This window comes from Leucopleurus acutus, assembly GCF_964270905.1.
Source record: "Leucopleurus acutus genome assembly, chromosome: 8".
NCBI classification, from domain to species: domain Eukaryota; kingdom Metazoa; phylum Chordata; class Mammalia; order Artiodactyla; family Delphinidae; genus Leucopleurus; species Leucopleurus acutus.
The window spans coordinates 104,600,443-104,625,611 of record NC_139151.1 but is presented as its reverse complement, the minus strand read 5'-3'; the positions used below and the strand labels follow the sequence as shown (position 1 = coordinate 104,625,611).

Below are 25,169 nucleotides of genomic sequence, written 5' to 3'. Positions count from 1 at the left end.
AATTCTGTAATGAGGTGATGTCATGGACATCCTTTCTCATTCCATTACCAACAAATGTAATCTATTATACCTTCACTTCCGAAGGTCCTTATAAATTACAAACATTTCTCACTATCCAAGACATTTTGTGCCCAAATTCAGCTAACTAAAATTCAGATAGTGAGGGATACCACTATATTAGCAAATACGATAATCTCAATTTTTGTTGCCATCGTAAAGGAATGCTAAGGCAGGTATTTCATGACGGGCAATACTTTGATATTCGAATGTTGGTCCCTTAAATATCCTGAATCTTGACTTCAGACTAACAGCAACAAAAGGACATTACAAAGCTGTTGTGGACAAAGCTTAACTGAGATGCCTTTTCTTCAGCTCCTCAGAAGAGAAGAGAGAACTTCCTTGTTTCCTCACAGAGTTAATAGAATGTTACCAAAACGTGTAATTTGAGCAGGTTATTGAGCTATATACCTAGGTATCAGGGTAATAAGAAGCAAAGATGATTCTTACTGGCAACTGAAAGAGATAAATATTTATTGAGCACTTACTGGTTACCCATCGCTCTTCAAAGCACAAGCAATGAGCAAGGCAGAACGAGTCCCTCCTCATTCTGGGGGCACCGTAGACCTCAGCGTGACGCGGGATGGAGGGGGAGCCAAGGTAGTCTGTGAAGAGCGGAAACACTAATTGCTAAGTTACTTTGAATACTCTGAAAATGTCTCAGGGGTCTGTGTAGCATATGGTCTTTTATGTATTTACCTCCCCATTTTGTTTTGTTTTTTCATGTTTTGTTTCTGTTAGGAGAGAACATTGAAATTATTCTCTAAGCTATTTGAAGAGAGTGACTAAATGCACCTGGGTCAGGCTGTCTGTGGGTATGAAGTGGTTGGGAGAATCCAAGAACATGGTGTTGAATGGCAGGAGAAATGGAGGCAAGTTGTCTAATGACCATCAGCAGAATCAATCAAAATTACAGCACACGGGAAAGGACACCGTGAAGGCTGGCAAGAACGCAGCCGAGAGGAGGTCAAGCAGATGTATGTACACACTTCAACTGTCACTCTTTTGATTGTGATATGGGGCAGTAATTCTTTCCACTTTGTAATGTGTATTCTGTTCTCTGTTGTTTTCAAAACAATTTTTTTATGTTCTCACAGTTAACAGTATAGTTTTTTTACTCTTTCAAAGTTATATCAACTTTTATTCTCATCAAACATTGTATACAACTCAAGTTTAATTCTTAATATAATGTTTTTATATGCATAACTTTATATTTTGTAGAATTTATAACTGAATGGTTATTTGTTCTATTAAAAATATTAAAGTACTGCTATTAAATTTCTTTTAAGTTCAAACTGTGTTTTTTTATATTTGATGTAAGTTTAAGTATGTATTTTTTTAAAAACTTACAGAGTAATATGAATGATAAAGTCAACCCTAATTTACATGATAAGTGGAAGTTAGGGCAGCTTTTCAAATTGTCACCATTTCTTCTATTTATATAGGGTGAACAGTTTATCCTAACAGAGAAGAAGTATTGATAATGAGTTGCTTTTTTACCTCTATATCTCTTGGTGATAATGAGGCTACTTACTGAGAGTTCAAGAAAGTGTAGATTTGATACATGTTTCATAGTTCTTTTAAGAGTAGTAAAATGCCCCAGGATAAGTGTAAAGCTAAGTAGGCAGCTATATAAATATTGTCCAAAATTAGATGGCCACGTTAAGGACAACTTTTTCTCCCTTCCTTCCTTCCTTCCTTCCTTCCTTCCTTCCTTTCTTCCTTTCTTTGTCTGCACCATGCGGCTTGCAGGATCTTAGTTCCCCGACCAGGGATTGAACCCGCTCCCTTGGCGGTGAGAGCGCGGAGGCCTAACCACTGGACCGCCAGGGAAGTCCCAGACAACTTTTTATATTTCTTCTTTTCCTAAGGTTAATTTAGCCACAACTAAATAGCCTTAGTTTGTTTTGGAATTGGCCTACTTCCGGTAGATTTGGATTGATTAGCCTGGCATTTGCTACAGTTTCAGATAGAGTGCACCAGTTCTGATCTCATTTCCTTCTTACGTTTTATGGGTCTATGCTATTCACTGGGCCCAGGCTGCCCTTAACTTTTCCATATCAGATCAGGTCACTGCTTCTGTTTAAAAAAACCAAAAAACAAACAAACCAAATAAACTAGACGATGTCCCTGCTTGGGATAGGGGTAAGGAGAGAGCCCAAGACTGATGGGTTTGCCTCTACCTGGACACCTCCTCACCCCCTTAACATGTGGTGGGAACCTGAAGGAACTGAGAAATGTAGTGATTATGGCAGTGGTATTGGCTCTGGTCAGTAAATTAGGCATCTCTTAAATCTTTTTTTTTTTTTTTCCCGAATTGCTGTTGGCCTCCTTTTTGGGCATCAGTGCAAAAAGGTCTTAATTAGTTTGGTTGTTGGAAGTACATAAGAATTTAGAAAATGACCATTACATGAGCTACACTTCGCCAAGTGTAGACAGATTTGGAGGGATGGGTTGGAAAAACCCAGAGAGTGTGAAGATGAACAGCATCACATTGAATATTATTGGGCACAAATGGTGCAAAAATAGAGCCAATGATGAAGAGAAACAAAGCATTGCGTCACCTTAGATAAACTGCAACGACTTCACCTAACATCAGAGCCGCAGAATACATGAAGCAAAAACTCACAAAATTGAAGGGAGAAGTAGATAAGTCAACAGTAATTTGGAGACTTCAGTTCCCCACTTCCAATAATGGATAGAACAGCTAAGCAGAAAATCAAGAAGGAAAGAAGACTCAAATAGTCCTATACCAACTCTTCCTAACAGACATCTATAGAACACTCCACCCAACAGCAGCAGAATACACATTCTTTTCAAGAGCCATGAAACATTATTCAGAATGGACCATAGACTAGGCCATACTTTAAGCCCCTCAATCAATGTAAAAGGATTGAAATCATACAATATATGTTCTGACCACAATGGAGTAAAATTAGAAATGAATAACAGAAATTTGGGAAACACAAATATGTGGAAATTAACTCACTCCTTGAATAACCAGTGGGTTAAAGACAAAATCAAAAGGGAAATGAGAAAATACGTTGAGATGATTGAAAATGAAGACACAACATACCAAAAACTTACGGGATGCAGCTAAAGCAATGCCTAGAGGGAAATTATAGTTGTGAACACTTGTATTAAAAAAGAAGAAAGATCTCAATCAATAACCTTTCACCTTAAAACACCAGAAAAAGAGAGAGAGAGAGCAAACTAAACCCAAAGTAAGCAGAAGGAAGGAAATAACAGAGTAGAAATTAACAAAATAGAGAATAGAAGGAGAATAGAGAAAATCAGCAAGCTTAAAAGTTGGTTCTTTGAAAAGATCAACAAGAATTGGCAAACCCTTAAGCAAGACTGATTAGGAAAGAAAGACTCAAGAATCAACATGGAAAGAGGAGACATTACTAGACTGCCTTAGAAAAATAAAAAGGATTGTAACAGAATACTATGAACAACTGTATACCAAAAAGTTAAGTAACTTAGATTAAGTGAACAAATTTCTAGAAAGTAATAAATTACTGAAACCGATTTAATAAATCTTATTTATACAAAATCTGAATAAACCTATAGCAAGTAAAAAAGATTGAATTAGTAATTTTAAAAACAAAGCAAAAAAACCACTACCTACAAAGAAAAGGCCAATATTATCCTGCTACCAAAACCAAAGACATCATAAGAGAAGAAGACCTATAGACCAATATCTCTAATAAGTATAGATGCAAAAATCCTCAATAAAATACTAGCCAACCAAATCCAGCAACAGATGAAAAGAATTCTATAGCATGCCCAAGTGGGATTTATCCCAGGAATGCAAGTTTGGTTTAATATCTGAGAATCAATTGATGTAATACCATATGAATACAATCAAGGACAAAAACCATACTGTCATCCCAATAGATGCAGAAAAAGCACTTGACAAAATCCAACACCCTTTCAGGATAAAAACAGCAAACTAGGAACAGAAGGGAACTCTTCAACCTGGTAAAGCTTAATGTCATATTTAATGGTGAATGGTTTCCCCTAAGATCAGGAACAAGACAGAACTATATTTGTTCTCACCACTTCTATTCAGCATTGTACTAGAAGTTCTGATTACAACCATTAGGTGAGAAAATGAACTTAGAGGCATCCAAATTGGAAAAGAAGAAGTAAAACAATATTTGCAGGTGACATGATTGTGTATATAGAAAATCCTAAGGAATCCACTAAAATATTAGAATAAATGAGTTCAGTAAGGTTGGAGGATACAAGTATACAAAAATCAGTTGTATTTCTGTGCACTTTCAGTAACCAATCCAAAAATGAAATTAACAATTTCGTTTACAGGGCATCAAAAAGAAAAAATATTTAGCAATAAATTTAACAATAAAGTATAAAACTTCAACTCTGAAAATGATAAAACATTGTTGAAAGAAATTAAAAGAAGATCTAAACAAATGGAAAGGGCTTCCCTGGTGGCACAATGGTTAAGAATCTGTCTGCCAATGCAGGGGACATGGGTTCGAGCCCTGGTCTGGGAAGATCGCACATGCTGCGGAGCAACTGAGCCCTTGTGCCACAACTACTGAGCCTGCGCTCCAGAGCCCCTGAGCCACAACTGCTGAAGCCCACGCGCCTAGAGCCTGTGCTCCGCGACAAGAGAAGCCACCGCAATGAGAAGCCCATGCGCCGCAACGAAGAGTAGCACCCGCTGCCGCAGCTAGAGAAAGCCCTCGTGCAGTAACGGAGACACAACACAACCAAAAATAAATAAAAAATACATAAATGGAAAGAAAAATAAATAAATGGAAAGACATCCCATGTTCATTGATTAGACGACTTAATATTGTTAAGATGGTAATACTCCCCAAATGACCTGCCTATTGAATGTAGTCCCTATCAAAATCTCAACTGGCTTCTTTGCAGAAATTGACAGGCTGATCCTAAAATTCTTATGGAAATTCAGGGGATCCAGAATAGCTAAAACAGTCTTGAAAAAGAACAATGTGGAAGGTTCATACTTCTCGGTTCCAAAGCTTACTACAAAGCTGCAGTAATCAAGACAGTCTTATACTAGCATGTGGGTAGATATATATTCATGGAATAGAATTGAGAATCCAGAAAGAACCCTCATGTTTGTAGTCAACTGATTTTTGACAAAAGTGCCAATAAAATTGTGGAAAGAATAGTCTTTTCAACAGTTGGGGTTGGCAAAACTGTATATCCGCATGCAAAAGAATGAAGTTGAATCCGACCTCACACTATATGTACAAAACTCAAAAAGGGGCTTCCCTGGTGGCGCAGTGGTTGGGAGTCTGCCTGCCGATGCAGGGGACACGGGTTCGTGCCCCGGTCCGGGAAGATCCCACATGCCACAGCGCGGCTGGGCCCATGAGTCACGGCCGCTGAGCCTGCGCGTCTGGAGCCTGTGCTCCGCAATGGGAGAGACCACAACAGTGAGACGCCCGCGTACCACAAAAAAAAACCCTCAAAATGGATCAAAGACCTAAATTAAAAGTTTAAATTATAAAACCCCCCAGAAGAAAACATACGCATAAATTTTCATAACTTTGGATTAGGCAGTGGTTTCTTGGATATGACACTAAAAGCACAGGGAACAAAAGAAAAATAAAAAAGTACATGAAATTTACCAAAGTTGCAAACTTTAAGCGTTACCATCAAGAACGTGGAAAGACAGCTTACAGAACAGGAGAAAATATTTTCAAATCACATATCTGATAAAGGACTAGTATCCAGAATAAAGAACTTTTACAAGTCAATAATAAAAGACAAACTCCAGGGCTTCCCTGGTGGCGCAGTGGTTGAGAGTCCGCCTGCCGATGCAGGGGACACGAGTTCATGCCCCGGTCCGGGAAGATCCCACATGCTGCGGAGCGGCTGGGCCTGTGAGCCATGGCCACTGAGCCTACGCGTCTGGAGCCTGTGCTCCGCAACGGGAGAGGCCACGACAGTGAGAGGCCCGCGTACTGCAAAAAAAAAAAAAAAAGACAAACTCCCATTTTTAAATGCGCAAGGGATCTGAACAGACAGACATTTCTCCAGAGATAGACAAATGGCCAATACATGAAAAGATGCTCAAAATCATCAGTCATCAGAGAAAATCAAATCAAAACCACCACTTCACAATCACTAGAATGTCTGAAATCAAAAGGACAAGTAGTAACAAGTGTTGGTGATGATGTGGAGAATTTACATACACTATTTTTGGGAACATAAAATGGTGCAGCCAGATGTGGTCTATCCACACAATGGAATATTATTTGGCCATAATAAGGAATGCAGTACTGCTGCATGGTACAACGTGGATGAACCTTGAAAACATGCTAATTGAAAGAAGCCAGTCACAAAAAAACACATATGATTCCATCTATATGAAATTTTCAGACTAGGCAAATCCCTAGAAACAGTAGATTAGTGGTTGCCAGGGTCTGTGGGGGAGGGAGAAATGGACAATAACTCCCAGTAGGTATGAGGTTTCTTTTGGGGGGATGAACATGTGCCAGAATTGATTGTGGTGATGGTTACACAATTCTGTGAATATACTTAAAACCATTGAATTGTACACTTTAAATGGGTGAACTGTATGGTATGTGAATTAAGTGTTAATAAAGCTGGTATAGAAAATATAACAACTTTGATAGTTTTATACATACCTACGTGCAAATAATTTGATTCAAAATCATATACTGACCCTTTGGCAGGGACTTAGACATGTAAGTGTTTCTTTATTGGAACAGTGAGTGAAAAGGTTAGACGTCTCACTTTGTCACTCATTCTTCCACCTCTTAATTTTGAGAGGCTTAAAGTTATACTGCTGGTATCCTCTGTAATTGCATGTGCTGACTCCATGAAGACCCTCAGTGACGTACACATCAAACGTGAATCAGCACTGATGAAACTTCATCCATACAAATTTGGCCTTGCTTTCCTCTCTTTACATTGTTTTTCTTCCACAGTTAAACCCAGTTACTTCAGTTATCTTTTTCAGTCACTTCCCTATTTTTATCCATTCCTTCAAAATCTGGTTCAAACAGGTGTTAGAAATAGGCCTGTCAGACTCTCTCTACTTCTCTCCCCTCTTCTCCTACCTGGCTGTGTAATCACAGGCAAGTTTCTTAACCTCTGGGCCTGAGTTGCCAGCAAAGTGGGGATGATAATCACACGTCTGCCCACAAGCAGGAAGTGGAAGGTAACGCCTGGAGGCTCCGTTTTGGTTCCTGAGATTTAGCCTTCTGGCGCTTACTGCAGAGGGTATCTCGTGTTCCTCTTGTTTCTTCTCATGCCAGCCCTGTCTGTAGTGGCCCTTTGTGCTGTCTTGCTACTGTGATGAACATCTGCCCATCTCCTGTGTCTCAGCTCTTCCTTGGAGACGCAAGTAAGGCATCTGAGCCAGAGTCTCACAACTATCCAGACCCCGTTCTTGGGAAACCTGATAATATTATCTAACAAAATGCTCTCAATAACTAGGTTAATTTACTGCATTTGGTTTTCTGTTTTTGCAAAGGGTACTCAATTCTTAATTAGTAAAACTGATAGAAATAAGCAATTTCAATTCTTAATTACTAACTGGAATGGGCAGTGAAGCTAAAGGTTTTTAAGGTAGATTTCAGTAGTACTCAGTGCGAGTTAATTTTTCTTCTTTTTTCTTCTCACAGGTAATGGTAATTCAGGATTCGAAGGACAGAGTCGATATGTACCATCTTCTGGAATGTCTGCCAAGGAACTCTGTGAAAATGATGACTTAGCAACCAGTTTGGTTCTTGATCCCTATTTAGGTTTTCAAACACACAAAATGAATACTAGGTAATTTTGTCTTTCTCCTGAGTGGAACAGATGATATCGTTGAACTTAAGAAAATAGACGGCTAATTTTACTTTCAGTCAAAATTTAAAATGACATTAAAGGAAAGGTTTTGCTGCAGGAGGATTTTCCATGTGTGAGTCAAGAAAAGCAACATAAGCTTCCATGAGCTGTCAGTTTTAATTCCGTGTTCTTGCCTTATCTTGGGATACTTCTATTAAAATACAGAGTTGGAGGGGCATCTCCATATTCTGTTTTAAATGTTGATGAGAATTACCTGAAAGAAATATATGCATCCTGTAAAACCTTGAAAATGTGTATGATTTTTTTCTACCTAAATTAGGTTGCATCCGTTTTTTTCATGATTTTATTACAAACTTTTATTCTTTCAAATACTTTCCACTGTATATAGGGAATTTTACCATTATGGTTTTTTTTTAACATCTTTATTGGAGTATAATTGCTTTACAATGGTGTGTTAGTTTCTGCTTTATAACAAAATGAATCAGCTATACATATACATATGTTCCCATATCTCTTCCCTCTTGCATCTCCCTTCCCACCCTCCCTATCCCATTTTTGCCATTATGTTTTATCTTTGAGACTCAGCTAGTCATTATAAGTTAGAGTGAATATTTTTAAAGATGTGCTTATATTCAGTATACAGGTAAGAAAATAGATGTGTAACCACTTTATTGAGTATCAAATGCCATCTATATAAAGTACTACCTAGCTCTTGAAATCTGTGACCCTTTAAATTTCTTTATTCTAATTCTCTTAAACATCATCTCGCTCCCAAAAAGACCTTTAGGTAATTTCATAATTGACTGCCGCCAAGCACTAAATCAGAACCTTACAACTTTGTGTTGCCTCTTAACTTCCATGGCAAAGGCTTTCGAGTGATAGAAAAGCCTAACATCAGGGATTTAGAATGTGGAACAAGTTCTGGACCACTGTTCACTCTTACCGTAGCTGCAGTGCCAGTGACTGCCCTAGAGGCGCTTGATCACCAGGGGGGTGGTCACCAGTAATTAATTGGGGGCAGGTGATTAGAGGAAAATCGTGTGTCCGTTTTTTTCCTATTTTAATTCTGTCCCTTGCTAGAATTAAAACAAGATAATTCATTTATCAATTATAGTCTAAATCCCAAAAGAAGTAATTCAGGTTAAAACGTGCCTTTGGTATTTTCATGTAATTTCCTGTCATCATATATCTTTACTTACTAAAACGAAGTGAAAGTTGGAATGGACTTGAGAGATTATTTAAATAGTTCCCTGCCGTCAGAGGGACACATACTTAAATTTTCCACATAGGCAAATGGATGGCTGTTCTCTGGAAAATCAGCAGAATTGGATGCCGTAGTGTCCAACTAAAAATCTAGTTTGCATTATTTTAAGCCCACATCCCCTATTTCCCAGTGAACCCAAGAGACCAGGGCTCATTCTCCTACTATTAGGGTCCTAATAGTATTTAACTCACCTGTTAGCCTTTTTTTCTCCGAGGTAAGAAATGTGATTCACTGTTTCACACAACAGTCTAGTGGCATTCAGAATATTACACAAAGGCCCATAATTACGGCCCGGAGTCATCATTGAAACAGATTCTGTTCGTTATGCCTTGTATACTGAAACATGGAAGCAAATAAACCATTTTTAAAAGTTTTCCATCAAAATTACAACAAAAGTTGTAGTGGCTTGGGAAAGAACTCCATGTATTCAGAAGCCCCCACGCTTTGACTATTCCAGAGGGTGAAGAGTTACCTGTTACTGGGTTCTGTGACAGTAAATAACTCATGTTTTCTAAAAAGTCCTCCTTGACAACTGCTTCTTTTAATTAGTTTACATATGAGTCACTTGGGGAATCTTGTTAAGATGCAGGTTCTGATTCAATAACTGTGAGGTGGGGCCTGAGAGTCTCCATTTCTAACATGCTCCCAATTACAGTTGGGAAGCAAGGTCTTAAACCGTCTAGCCTACTGAGCTTTGTCCCGATGTGATAAATGGATAGAAAGTTCCTTATCAGTCGTTTTCTAGGGCTCACTTTAAAACATGTAATCCTAAAATGTCAAGTTTAGGTTTACCACACAGATATTGTTAAAACTTAAGACCTTACCATATCCAGGAACCTCTAAATTCATATTTTCCAGTGCAACATTTAATCCTACTCAAGACACTTCCTAAAATAGCCGTTCATGGTGTAGATAATGCTACTGCTCCCTGGTTAGACTACGTTGGCTTTGTAACAGTGTCGGCACTTAGGCCAGTGCGGTTGAGCAGTTGATGTTGCTGTGGCTGTGTCAAAGCACGGTGTGCTCCCCGCCCTTCAGCAGAGGCATCATTCCAGAGGTATTTTAACAGACTCTCGTAAGCCGACATTTGGGGAATACACAGAATTTTTATTAATGAAGCTTGTTAATCTTAATGAAAGGTATATACATTTTCATTTAATCTTAGTGGATTTATTTGAAAATTATCACTTATAGTTCTTTATCTTCTGAGCAAGAATTTACCAGAATGTCACTTACCCCATTTTCAAAGATACTTTATAGACAATAAGGAAAATCTATAGTGCTTTATTTGAATAACCATAAATATTTCTTAAATTATTAGCTTTTTGTGGACTTCTCTTTCTTTGGGGTGCAAAAGAAGTGACTGGAGGACGTGATTGGAGCTTTGGGTTTTAATTCTCCAAACTGCCCGTCTGTTACTTATATAAGTGGTCTCTTTGCTCTCATGTTTATACATCTGTGATTTGAACTTAGTTTCTCTTTTTTGATGCCCTCCTCCTCTCTACTTATTTCAGTTGTACCTTCAGGAATACTGTTCAGAAACAGTAGATATTTAATTATTTGGTTATATTATGAATTGCCTATATTTTTACTCTTAACGTATCCCTGTATTTACTAAGAAGGCAGTCAGAGTTGTGGCATGAATGCCTAGAAAAAGCATAAACAAAATATTAATTTCAATTTAGTTGACTTTTGTCAGTTATGAAACTTAAGTTCTTCCTTTTAACCAGAGAATAGAGTTGTTAGTAATACCTCTAATTTTTTTAAAAAGCTAGTGGAGAGGTGAATGTAGCGAAGCAGGAATGGATGCTTTCAGTAATGCGCCCTCGTTCAGGCTGCGTGACCAGCGATTTCATGGTATCCTGAGGAGTTGGGGGACATCACATTGTAAAGAAATGGGAAGAGTCCTCTCAGGGCACACAGACTTTAGCCTGTGTAGCCCTTACTCATCCTTCCACTACTGTAACCATCTAATTTTTATTTTCCTTATTTATATATTTGATTATTCGTATCCACTGTTGAATATGAATTTATAAGTCACTTTAAATGCCTCTTGAATATCAAGTGCTTGACTAGAAAGCATAAAGAAACTTTTCGACCTTCTAACTTAATATAATCAAGGGTAAAATGATGTTATGTGGGAAGGAAAGCGTTTTAGCTTCCTGGACTTTGTTATCATGCTAGGCCGACCCGTGGCTTCATAAAGTTCTTGAATATCACAGCGTTTTAGGGATTTCTGCTACAACCAATATTGTAAGTCTGTTTAGAAATTACAAGTACAAATTATACAAATAGTTTTTTATTGTTGTTGTTTGTTTTTGCATTTATATAGCGCCTTTCCTTCGAGGAGCTCAAGGCATTTTTCAAAATCTGACAGTTTTTCTCACAACAACCCTGTGAGGTAGGTAGAGAGCATTACAAACAGTAATAAGATACAAACTAACCTGTTTCAGCCTTTATAAATGTTCTTTTATGTTAAGTAATTGGAGGTGTCAGCATAAACACGATTTTTAGAACATTTTGCAAACCTTTTAAAATAGTTTGGTCTTAGTAATAGCTGTATTTAAAAAACCACTTGTACTCCATAACAGGGTAATTTTAAGAGAAATCATCCAAAAATCAGGAGTCACTCCATGGGATTAGCTGAGCACTGATTGCAGGACTCAGCCAGGTATGTTTCTGGTTGCTGTTTATTTTCAGGTCAAGAAGGAATGAAGAGCTGTGGTCCTAGCATGACTCCTCCACTCGGCATCTACGAACTCAGTTCGCAGTTAATCTTTCTTCAAGGGGGAAATGTGTTCACGATGTTGACTCATGGTTTTATTTTATATCTTAAATATTTGAGCATTTTTCTCTCTCTTCCTCCCTCCTTCCCTTGCTCCCTTTTTTCTGTCCCCCCTCCTCTTTCCCCTCCCTCCAGTAGCTCTTGGTTGTACATGCTAATGGAAGGGCACGGTAGTGCAGCTAATACAAATCTGCAACTTTTCTTCATTGCCACAGTGGTCTCTTGGGTTTGGAAACAGAAAAACCAAATAGCAAGAAAACCTGGGAAGTCAGTCTCTGGAAAGAGTGGGGAACAGGTGTGTGGGAGTGTGAATTCATATGTTTTTTTCTGCCCCTTTTAGTAGTAAACAATTGTAAATGACATATTTTTAAATTTCTTATACCAGCCATTGATCAGAGAGGTGTGGAAAGAGAAAAATAAATGTTTGGTTTATTTAAAGTTGCAAATGTTAAATATTAAGAGGGAAGAGGGGCACGTTGATGTGGAAATGCCGAATACCTGTTTCTCTTGCCTCCCCTGCCATCCCAGCCCACCCCAGCCCACCCACCCCCAAATAGTCAATTTGTTTCCACCCCTTCCATGGTGCTGTCAGGGTACCAGTCAGCGCTGTCTCTGGCCGAGCTCAGTGCTGGCACGCAGCGGTGAATACAAGTCAGACCCTGTTCTCATGACAGAACGACACAAGAGGGCTCTCGTGGTTCAGATAAGAGCGGGGCCGAGAAAGGCCTGGGTAACAGTCCCAGTCCTTCCAGCAGTTAGCCCTCATTGGGCCTTATTTTCCTCATTTATGGAACAAGAGATAATTTTTAGATAATCTAAATTTTCTCCTAGCTTTAGGAGTCATGGCGTAAGGATAGCTTTGTGCAATTCGTACGGGAGATTTAGAGTGATTGTGGTTAAGGAGAGGACAGAGCGTGTTTTTCTATTCAGTAATAGAAAATTACTTTAATTTTTTCTAAGGTCCTCAGTGCCTTTTGCTCTGGCCCTAATAGTTGTAACAATCTTATGTTATTAAATAATTTTTATTTCCCCGCAGTTTTTGTTACAATGGGATTTGACTGGAACTGTCAGCCAGGTGATTTTGATGTTCTTCTATAGGGTTATCGAAAACAACTGTCTCTTCCCCTTCCCATCTGCACCCAGAACCATTTTCTTCCTCCTTTGCCTCACTATCATTTCACGCCTATAGCAGCCAACTGTGACAGTAAGTTTTGACAGTAAATTACATTTTAAGTAAAGTAGAGGTTCTTGCTTAGTGGGCAACAAGGAACAGTTTTGGGGGTTTGTGTTTGAGGCAGTAGAAGGCAGGAAAGCAGAAATAAAAGTCACAGGATATGTGGAAGGCAGAATATTATTAACTCAAGAGTTGATTACTTTGTGTTGGTTTTAGCATATAAATTGTTTGGCATCATGAACAAAGAGTAAACAAAAGGATAGCTGAAAGGTATTTTTAGACAGGGAGGAAGTTTCAGGGAGCGGAGAGCACATGTAAAACCTGTCAGGAATAGCCAGTGTCCATTCCAGGTCTGTAACTTACTTTCTGCCATGTTCTTAAGATCTTCAGGTGAACTGAGTCCTGACTCTTGCTCTCTAATGTGTCGAGCCATGCATTTACTTTACAATTGGCACCGTTGGTCAGTCCCACATTGAACATGTAAAGATTGCTTGGCTCCTGTCGTTTGCAACCCCGTCCATCACTTAACATCATGGATTATTCATCGTATTTGCTCGAAGTGAACTACTGCTTTTCTGTTTACTGCGTAAAACTCCGGTTATCTGTTTCCCATCACTTTGTATTGCCTGGAGTGGTGTGCCTTAGCTAACAGCTGCTTGGTGGTCTTATCTGTCCTTCATTTGCACATAACCCCGTGGTGTAGGGTTGCAGCCAGAAGGATTTAGACTGGGTTTCTTAGAGAAACCCAATCTTGACGAAATCACTTAATGATGGCTGCAAGTACGTAGTTTAATATTATAACTGTATGGAAGTTTGGATACTTTCACAGTTCTGCAAATCTTTATGTTAGTGGTTCTCTGATACCATAGTCTGACAGCCTAATTAAAGACATTTGGAATTGTCTAAAGGACTTCCACTTGTCTGTCTGTGAGGGCTGGTGTGCTAACTGATTGAAACGGGAAATAAAACAGGGCATTGTCCATTTCCTCATATGATGTCTCTAGAACTCCTTCAGATTGTTCTACTTAGTAGTTTTAAGAGCTTACTGAAACTGGAGTCTGCAGCTAGTAAGTTCCTAGAGGTGTCAGCGTGCTCACACATCTGAAGGCCTCTAGAGATCCTGCCTAGTAAATTGTGTTACTGTCCCGTTCCTCATGTCTCCCCTCTTCCTCGTTTTAGAACGCTCCTTTACTGTTACTCGCCAGCTGACTCCCTCAGCTCCTGTCATCTCTGAATCAAGCCTTAAGATCCTCTGCTTAGAATTTCTCTCACTTTGTTTTCCTTCTTTTGATTTTCCTTCCTGCCTATAGTAATATTCTGCTTTTTCTTTAGAAATCTAAATTCACCACTTTCCTCATTGCCCATATCAAAGTCGACTCCAAACCGCCCCCTTCCCAAACAAACCTCACACCTTAGTTATAATTTCCATACTTCAGAGTGCTGCAGCAGTGTTGTTTGTACCACATGAACATGCACTTGCATATTGATGCCTTGCTTATCTGTTTGATGCATGCATATGGCTTTCGGTCCCAGCAAAATTTTACCTTCGAGAACAGTAGCCATGTCTTCTAGCTTACATTTTCCACCATAGCACATGTGTACACAGCACCTAATAAATAAGCCTTGGTGAAATATTGTGGCTTAAAATCTTACTGAAATGTGATGAATACATTTGTGATAGCTTATTTGGAAAACAAAATACTGCTTGAATGCTTCCTTCGCTGGAGTCTCTGCTAGATGTTATCTCAGTTTAGAATTCTCAGGTGTCTGCGATGTGCAGTTTTAGATGCTAGAGCAAGATTCATAGTTCAAATAGTTTTTCTCCTGAGACACTAATATTTTTTTCTTAATGTGTTTTATTTGAAGAACAGTCTGTAATTCCTTGTTTTGTTGGATGTTAATTTAAAAAAAAACCTAACCTTATTTTGGAAAGTAGACCAAATGAAATCGACATGAGAAGAAATTTTGGAATTAATATCCAAGTACCTTTAATCATATTACATGTTTTATCGAGAACATAGCTTTAAAATGAGTACAACTTAAGTTTCACTTGGGCCATGGTTGTGTCATGTGTTAATATGTGCATAGCCATGTGATATTCTGTCGTCATTATAGCTGATTTTACATGGAAGCCTTCTAAAATTCTACCCCAACAGTTTTTCCTTCCGTCACCACCACAACAGTATCACCGCTAGAGTTGTACTTTTGCACACTTTTTGTTCTCTGAACGCAGTTATCAAAGATTAATTTGACATGGATGTTGGAACATCAAGGTGTGTTTCAAGACCTGTTGGGATGCTTAGTTTGGGGTTTTTCTAACTATGTACATAGAGGATGTTTTTGTTTATGGCATGATTTTGTTTGCGTCATCCTTCTTCTGAAGCTTATTGCCTTGCACTCTTCTGGCTTGATTCTGCATGTTTTAAAAAATTCTTGTCATTCTAACTCAATTAGATGAGCTCCATTCTAGATCTATTGTTTTGTACCTCCCAAAGTTGATGACTAGTTATAAAAGCCTGAATCAGACAGCTTTCATTTGAATCACCTGGTCACCTCTCAGTTAATGAGCTAACTGAAATAAAAATATTAAAGTATAGTTTGAAGAAAGAGAAATTATATCTCCTGGTGATCAATATTACTTTAGTAATAATCATCCAGATTACTTATTATGACTCTTCTGTTAGGTCTGGCTGTTTTTAGGTTACTTTTTTTCTCAAGATCTCTTAAGCAGTGGCCCAAGGATGATGGAAGATAACTAAAGTTATTGTTCTGATTTCTTTCAGATTTCGGCCTATTAAAGGAAGACAAGAAGAACTAAAGGAAGTAATTGAACGTTTCAAGAAAGACGAGCACTTGGAGAAAGCCTTCAAATGTCTGACCTCAGGAGAGTGGGCGCGGCACTATTTTCTCAACAAGAGCAAAATGCAGGAGAGATTGTTCAAGGAGCACGTGAGCTCATTAACCAAATTAGTACTGTTTATCTGTTTGCATGAGCCTAAATTGTAGGGAACACTGAAATTTTAAATCAGATTTTCATGAAACTAATCAATATGAAGACCTAATAACACATCAGATAACTTGTGTGACTCTCCATAGAGAAAACTCTGTCATCCAGAAGGGAAACTTACTGTGAGCTTTTAGAGTAACATAGCCAAGTCACCAGGTACACAAGTATGGGAAATTTTAAAATAACAAAATTTGTTACTTAATCTTAAATTTTTTCATTGTTGGTGGTGGTTTGCTTTTATAATTCTGAGGAAGTCTAGCAAGATAAATAATGTAAAGTAGGTATCACTTTTTTTTTTCTGTTTTAGGTATTTATTTACTTGCGAATGTTTGCAACCGACAGTGGATTTGAAATATTGCCTTGTAATAGATATTCATCGGAACAAAATGGAGCCAAAATTGTTGCAACAAAAGAGTGGTAACTATTATACTAGTATAAACCCGTAAAGTAATTTTGTTTACAGTTCTCTCTTAAATTACTGTTCATGTGCTAAGAAAGTTGTAGGAAGGAATAAGGCCAGAGCTTACCCTAAAGGAGCCAATGCAGTGCCAGTGCCTCAGCCCAGTGACTGGGGTCAGGACAGTGAAATTAGAAGTCTGAGTTGGGGACTTCCCTGGAGGTCCAGTGGTTAAGACTTCGCCTTCCAATGCAGGGGTGCGTGTTCGATCCCTGGTTTGGGGGCTAAGATCCCACCTGCCTCAGGGCCAAAAAACCAAACATAAAACAGAAGCAGTATTGCAACAAATTCAATAAAGACTTAAAAAAATTTTTTTTATTAAAAAAAACAAGAAGAAGAAGTCTGAGTTGAACCAGATCCTCCCTCTAAGCCAGAATGCTTTGTGTTTTCCTTTCATTGAGTCTGGATGCCTGCTCAAGGACTACTGAGAGGTTAGGGACGCTGGGGTTGAATAACCTGGCGTCCAGAGTCAGTTTTTTACTGGCCTATAAGAAAGGTTACGTAGGAATTTCGTGCGTAGAAGCTTCCTAGCACAATGCCTGCTTCAAAATATATATATGTGTGCCAGCTTAAATAAAAGTAGTAAAGTTGAGCCCAGCTAGGAGGGTTAAAAGCCATACATGAAAGAGAGAATATGTAATTATATCTTTCCTCTAATGCCTATTCCCTGCCTTATCTCCCAGAAGTAATATGTAACCCCTCTCTTACACCACCCTCAGTATTTTTTTTTTTTTTTTGCGGTACGCGGGCCTCTCACTGTTGTGGCCTCTCCCGTTACGGAGCACAGGCTTCGGATGCATAGGCTCAGCGGCCATGGCTCACGGGCCCAGCCGCTCCGCGGCATGTGGGACCTTCCCGGACTGGGGCACGAACCCGTGTCCCCTGCATCGGCAGGCGGACTCTCAACCACTGCGCCACCAGGGAAGCCCACCCCCAGTATTTTTTATAGCAAAAATTTTCGGGTCAGGTACCTGAAATTGGAATGGGAAAGAGCCTTCCTCCTGGGCTTCTTGCATGGGTGTGTGTATGTGAGTGAGTGTATCTGTTTGCTGTGGGACAGAATCCAGCCTGCTCATCGGCTCCCGTGGCTCCGTGTTGCACATGGCTGTGGAGGTTTGAGGTCTTGGGTTCTAGAACTGCACCATCCAGTACCATGGCCACCAGCCATGGGTGGCTGTTGAAACCTTGAAATGTGGCTAGTCTGAATTGAGAAGTGCTACAAATTGTGATATACATGTGAGATTTTATATTAAATTGTAAATATTTTTCATTAATATTTCATACTGATTACCTGCTGAAATAGTATTTGGGTTATAATGGGTTAAAATATGTTACTGAAAGCACTTTCACCTGTTTTTCCTTCCTTAATGTGGCTGCTAGAACACTGACGAGTGCCTGTTGGCTTGCATGACATTTGCTGTTGCTGCTCTGCAGGGCGGCGTCCCAGTTCTGGGCTCTCCCGACCCTCCTGCTGCTTGTCTCTGTCTCCTTCTCCAGTGTCAGCAAGTTGAATGCAGTGCGGCGGGTCTTTGAGTCCTTTCTGCCTGCAAAGCACTATGCTGGGTCCGGTAGGGGATTCGGAGGTGTAGGTAGCACGATTCCTAGTGGACTTTCTAGTCTCTGGTAGGGATAAGGCAGCTAGCTGCACAAGTAACTGTTCACAAGGCTGTGGGGCTTCCAGGGAAAAGGAGATGACATCCAGGTGGGGATCCAAGTGAGTCAGCTAAAACATGCACAGCTAAGTCTTCTCGATTCCTGGTATTTGTTGGACAGGCTTATTTTATTAGAAGAAGCCTTACGATTTATAATTACTAGTAATTTTTAACATCACATATTTTAAATAGGAAACGAAATGACAAAATAGAATTACTGGTGGGTTGTATTGCCGAACTTTCAGAAATTGAGGAGAACATGCTACTTAGACATGGAGAAAACGACTTCAGTGTCATGTATTCCACAAGGAAAAACTGTGCTCAGCTCTGGCTTGGTCCTGCTGCGTTTATAAACCATGGTAAGCTCTGTTTCTAAGGTGTTAGCTCTAGTGTTGGGTAGCACTTCTAAAACCTAGAATGACCTTATCTTCCTTTAAAGGAGGGTTGGAAATAGAAATTTCTTCTTTTTGCATAAACCTATTAAAATAAATATTCCTGTAGTTTAACTTAAGACCTGAAACTTCTATCAAAAGTTGGTAAAATTATGTGGAAAGCTTATTTCAGATTTCTGTAATTGTTCGTGTTTCAGATCTTATCTACAGTTAATTGACTTTATCTTTTGGACATTTTTCAGATTGCAGACCTAACTGTAAGGTAAGCATAAAAAATATTTTATCTCAAGTATTTTGTGTTTGCTTCAGGTATGAGTTTCTTAATGAGTTGATTTTATTTCAGTTTGTGTCAACTGGTCGAGATACAGCATGTGTGAAGGCTCTAAGAGATATTGAACCTGGAGAAGAAATTTCTTGTTATTATGGAGATGGGTTTTTTGGAGAAAATAATGAGTTCTGCGAGTGTTACACTTGTGAAAGGTAAAGTATTAAGTAAGATATTCGGCTCTTGCATTCTTTTAACCACCTGATGATTATGAGCATGAACTCGTGTTATCTTCTCATCCTTTAAATGATAAGGGATAGTCTTTTGTGTTCTACAGCATTGCACGCAGTACAGCATGCATAAGCAAAACCGAAGAGTGCAGAACTATTTAGGGGCCCCAGCACCTGGCCCTTTAAAATGTTAAAGTCATTACCAGCAGTTATCATTATGAGTTAATCAGAATGCAAATATGCTTAAAGAGAGAATGGGAAATACCTTACACACACATGCACACGCACACGCCCACACACACACGGTGCCAGGGTGGGGTTGCTCCGAAAATGGCCAGTGAAGTTCACCACTGCTAATCATGTAAAAACCCTGAGGTTGTCTTGGGTACTGCCAAGCTGTGTCTTCTGGAATTGTTATGTTTGGATGCACGTGCTCTTAATAATTTCTAAGTTCCGTTACTTGGTGAAGAACTTCCTTTTGGGACCCATCAAGATTCTGGAGTCCTTGTAGAAATCCCCAAATCTGACTTAGCGGGACTCCCTGTCCACACGGCTCGTCTCCTTGTGGCGATTCCACGTGTCTGAGCTCAGAGGCAGCTTCACGAGCTTGCCCGGGCCGGTGCTGCAGGAGGGCCCCCATGCTGGCATAGGCCACACAGGGAGCACACCTGGATTTGGTTTTTTGGTTATGGTTTTTTTTTTTTTAATTGAAGTATAGTTGATTTACAAGATCATGTTAGTTTCAGGTGTACAGCGCAGTGATTCGAGTATACGTGTATATATGTAAATATTCTTCTTCAGATGAGCACACCTGGATTTGTTGAGCCCATTTTACATGCTGTACTGGGTGCTTTACTCACCCTGACTCATTCAGTCCTCACAGCTGTCCTGGGAGAGAGCTGGTGGTGTGGCCACACTGCAGGTGCAGAAGTCCAAGTCAGCCTGACCTCAGAGCCTTTTACACATGGAAGCAAAGATAGGCGGTGGTACTACTTCTCCGCCAGCCATCCGGCCTCGGGAGAAATGCTGATTCCCCAGAGTCCACGTTTCCCTTCTTTCAGGGAAGCCAGCGGTTTCCCCTGTGTCGTGAGAGAGCAGAGGCATGGGGTCGTGGTACAACGCCAGCTGTTTCTCTCCCAGCTCTGCGATCTTTGCCACGAAGGGAGGGCAGAAAGCCTAGTCCTGATGCTGCTGAATTTTTGCCCCTTTTGCAGGCAGGGAGTGGGAATGCAGGGGGTAAAATTTATCTTTTTCTAAATTAAAAAAATGGTTCAAACATTGGTTAAATCTTAGACCAGTCCACAAAAAGACCCTTTAATCCATGAAGTAGTTTAATTACAGTTGAATAATGCTTTAAAACCATTTTAGAGATAACATAGTATAACAGTGATGTGCATGAGATCTGGCGTCAGACTCCCTGAGTTGGAATCCTGTGACTCTGCATCTCATTAGCTGTGTGATCTTGGGCAACTTAGCTGCTTTTGTGCCTTAATTACCCCATCTATAAAATGGGGATAACATTAGAAACTATCTCATAGGGTTGCTGTGAGGATTTAATTTATCTCACGAAAAGTATGTAAAACGGCACACAGTTAATATTCAGATGTTAGCTGTAAACTTATTTTGTGGTTTCTGGTTATTCTCCCATTAGAATGCAAGTTCCAGGAAGGCAGAGATTTTTATCTTTTTCATTTACTGCTGTACTCCCAGCGTCCAGAACAGTACCTGACATATAGTAGGTGCTTGATAAATATTTGGTGAATGAATGAATGGAGTAAGTAATACGCTAAATATGCTTTTGGAGGCTGTCCTGAAAAATGTAACCACATACACAGGATTCCAGACCACCCCTGAAACAGCTCTTTGCCTAGTTTAGAACCCCATGTGTCATCATGTCCCTCGGGCAGATTAGTTCTCTTCCAGGAGACTGTTTCTCACTGGTCAGAAGGGCTGTCCTGCCTGCTCCACAGGGTTAGTGTGAGGAATAAATAGAAACATGTGCAAATCCTTTTTAAATGGAAAGGCCTCATACGGAGAGTAGGCTCAGCTATTGTCAGACTATTTGGGAAGTTTGATTTAAAGGTTGGCTGGGAATATTCTTGAAATTCTCAGGAACACCAGATTGTTTCTGCCTTTCCAGAAATTAGGCGAGAGGATGAGACCAAAGGAACTCATTCAATTATTCATCATATAGTAACTGAATAGTTAGTTACTTTACGTTAGGCCTCATGCAGGCAGGGTAAACAAGACTAGCACAGTGCCAGCCGTGAGGACAGTGCCATGAAAGGGACACACGCACAGTGTGCTAGTTGCTGAAGGGTGAAAAGAAGGAAGGAGAGGGGACAGAGGGTTTACAGAGGTGCTGACATCGTGGGTACAGTGTCCAGGATACATTTGATGTGCGCTTCTGGGAAATAACCATCCTAACAAAATAGTAATTGTAATACTTTCATAAGTAAGTACTGCAAATTTCACTCTAGAAAATTTGAGAAATGAAATCTAATGAGGGACCGAAGAATGTGAAGGACCAAATTGTTTTAAAGCTTATATGAAAGTATGTCTGATGATAGCTAAGAAAAAATTAGATTCTGAAGTATAGTTAGGGGCAGTTGGCCTTATTAAAAATTTACTATGAAACAGTTGTGATCAAAACTTGATGATACTGGCCGATATGGACAAATAAGAGGACATGAACAGACTCCTGAAATAGAGCCGAGTGTGTATGAAGTCTTAGTACCACGTATGGGGAAATGATGATTTCTTTAATAAATAATAGTGACATAATTCATTGTGCGCCTGGAAGAAAACCAAGCTCAACATCTCACACCATATACAAGATAAATTCCAGATGGATTAAAATTTTTAATTTAAAAATATAATGTAAGATGATTAGGAAAAAAATTAGAATGTATACATCTACCCTTGGGGTAGTGGAAATCTTCTGAAAGAAGTTAAGACAAGAAATGGTGAATATGAAAATTTTTGAATAGCTAAAAGCAAAAGTCAGATTAATGACAAACTGAAGGGGGAAAAAGGTACATACACGGCAGAGTTAATATCCCAAGGACAAAAAGCTCTTATAAGCTCATTAAAAAAAAAGACAGACTTCCACTAGAGAAAAGAGAGGTAAGGAAGATGCTACACAGAAAATGATGGCCATAACAAGGAAAACAATAACTAGGTATCCGTTTTCACTATCAAATTGGCAAAATTTAGAAGTGTACTCTGTGCTGCTGGTGAGGATGTGGGGAAACAGGCACTTACACAATGTCACTAGGGCTGTAAATTGCTATAACCTTTTGGGAAAGTAATCTGGCAATATTTGTTCAAAATAATCACACCCTTTTGTCTGGCAGTCGGTTCCATATGGAAGAATCTATCCTATGGAAGTAGGAGCATTAGTTAGTAAGGATTTGGTTTCAAAGCGAGGTAGCAGCAGCATTCATGGTGGCAAGCAAAAACCACAAACCTACAAGTTTCAGTAATCACCAGTAGTGCTTGAACAGATTATGGAATGTTTAGTCTGTGTAAAAGGTACAAGTTTCAAAACAGTTCAGATTCACTTGTGCATGATGTAATAAGAAAGCTGGGGGAAAAAAAAGAAAGCAAGCTGGTTGCTGAGTAAGATGTATGGTATTATCCTCTTTGGGTTTTGTTTGCTTAGGAAGAAGCAACAATGTGAATAGGTGTGTAGCTCATGGCAAAGGAGCAGGAGATGAGGTGCTGGCAGGTGGTTAGCACTGGCGCCAGGGCGGGGTGGGGGGGCTCTGGGGATGGAGGCTGGCTGGGGAGCACTATTGACTTCTGCTTTATGGAGATGGAGCCTAAGATTGTCTCACCTGTTGCAGCAAACACACGCATGTGTTACTGTCATAAGTTAAAAAGAAGTAAAGGAAGTAGAGAAACAGATGAATGGGGGAGTTTTACTTAAAAAAAATAAATTTCCAGATAATTCCACCATGATTATTTATTTTGTATTAAAGTATGGCCCATCTTTCCAGAAATATTACAGGTTATGGTAAAAAGGCACAATATCTGAACAAAATTTATTAATTCCTTAATCCACCTGAAATGAAACAGCCTTTAGGATTTACGCATTTACTTTCTGAATATGCTTATGGTGGAGTGGAGTGTAATTGTTGGCCTGCCGCGGTGAAGGTTACCTAGAGGTTTTTACAGTGATTTCTAATGCACCTTTTGAAAAAAGAATTGAGGCAGTCCCACAATATGTTTGTCGTTTTTACAAAAGCATTAATAAAAGTAGAATTCCAGACCCATTCTAGGAAGGCGAAGAAGGCAAGAATGCTCACCTTAGTCGCCAGGCATAGTCTCTGCATTCGGACTAGCTTTGGGCTCCTCCCTAGCATTAAGAGGTTTAAGAGGGAGGGAGAGAAAAGAAAATTTTTGTTCTCCCTTAGCAAAAGGTGAAATACTCAGATTCCTTGGAGGAGAAAAGTTATTTTCTCCTCATCTAAATCCTGAAGGAAATAAATCACATGGGATCTTTTGGAGGGCAGTATTGCTTCTTAATGGGAAGTGCTCACAATTTTGTTCAGAAGCTGTTATTATATGGCTTTTGCTTTTCTTTAACAAGCTAAGGCCGGTGACAGGCAAGTCAGTGAAGGCAATTTTGGCCAAAGAGATTTATCATTTTTTAAATGCAATATGTAGTGCTTAATTTTTTTAACCTCATTAATTTATATTTTATTTATTCTTTTGAACAGAGCAAGTAGAAATTTACCTTTATAACACTGAATAAAGCAAAGATTTGCAAAGCTAGGTTCATTAAGGAAGTTTAGGAGGACTTCTTATTAAGCACCCACTTCATTAGAATTTATATAAATATAAATAATTAAAGCAGGTTACAAATCGTTCTTAGCCAGTGGTAAAAGCAAGTCTTTTAATGTCTTTTATTTAGTAACATTTCATTAATTATGTTCATTCAGTAACTTTAAAGGAGGAATTTAACAGTTTTCATTATTCTAGAAGTGAGATTTTCACTAAGATAGCCTAGCCTTCTTATACAGAATTTCAGTTAGTATTTGTTTGTATCTAACATTAGCTTCTAAGCAATGATTTAATTTATGGAAATTCGCTGGTTCCTCTTTTAATTCTGTAATTCTCAATATTCAGTAACGTAGTGTTAAATTATGCAGAACAAAGCTGGGATATAATTAACAGGTGGGTTATTTCAGTTACAGTTTAGACCTAATTATTGTACCAGTCGGTTTGAAATTGAAATTTTATTTATTTATTTTTACCTACACTTGAAATTCTACAGGGTCCAACCAATAGCTTCTCATGGGCAATTAACAATTGATTGACAGTAATCATAACAAATTGTTTTATTTTAAGTCTGGGGTTTTTTTGCATTAATTTTATATATGTATGTATTTTGAGAGTCCTAGGCTTAGCGGCTTTCCAGTGGCGATTAGGGCCTCATCAGTTCATCACACTTGCTGATCTGATGTGGCCAAGTGCGCTCAGCAACCAGGCTTACGTCAGTGAGAATGCTGTTTGTGTAACCTGTGCTGTTTCTCTTTCAGACGGGGAACTGGTGCTTTTAAATCCAGAGTGGGACTGCCTGCGCCTGCTCCTGTTATCAATAGCAAATATGGACTCAGAGAAACAGATAAACGTTTAAATAGGCTTAAAAAGTTAGGTGACAGCAGCAAAAATTCAGACAGTCAATCTGTCAGCTCTAACACTGACGCAGATACCACTCAGGAAAAAAACAATGCAAGTAAGTAAGGGAGATTTGATAAGCATATCTTTTTTTTTTTTTTTTAAGTATTTTCACATAGTTTGCTTTCTAAAGCATGCTCTAATAGTTTTGATCTTTTAAACATTGAGAGAAACTCTGGGATTCATGCACTTCACCAGCACTGCAAGGTTCTAGAAGTGATTCGAGCACAAAAGGAGTCTGTATCATGCCTCCAGATTTAATATGGTACTAAATTGTCTGCTTTTCTTGAATACTGGGTAACTGGATATTAAATTCTCCATCGTGTGTTCCAGGGTCATCATATGTTTGACAGAAAGCTTTTCAAGGTGTTAGT

At 39.1% G+C, this 25,169-nt stretch overlaps 1 protein-coding gene across 3 annotated transcripts in view; it reads left to right on the top strand.

The window, feature by feature from the left end:
* KMT5B (lysine methyltransferase 5B) overlaps positions 1 to 25,169 on the top strand; it is a 51,454-nt gene that overhangs the window by 17,215 nt on the left and 9,070 nt on the right. For 2 of the 3 annotated variants that reach the window (XM_082845378.1, XM_082845377.1), the window contains exons 2-9: positions 799 to 1,034; positions 7,716 to 7,863; positions 11,481 to 11,549; positions 15,891 to 16,056; positions 16,422 to 16,531; positions 18,416 to 18,582; positions 18,858 to 19,095; positions 24,657 to 24,853. In XM_082845378.1, the coding sequence (XP_082701504.1) occupies positions 875 to 1,034; positions 7,716 to 7,863; positions 11,481 to 11,549; positions 15,891 to 16,056; positions 16,422 to 16,531; positions 18,416 to 18,582; positions 18,858 to 19,095; positions 24,657 to 24,853 (1,255 nt within the window). In that variant the 5' untranslated portion in view covers positions 799 to 874. The remainder of the gene's footprint in view (positions 1 to 798; positions 1,035 to 7,715; positions 7,864 to 11,480; positions 11,550 to 15,890; positions 16,057 to 16,421; positions 16,532 to 18,415; positions 18,583 to 18,857; positions 19,096 to 24,656; positions 24,854 to 25,169) is intronic. The other variant, XM_082845379.1, reaches the window with a different exon arrangement.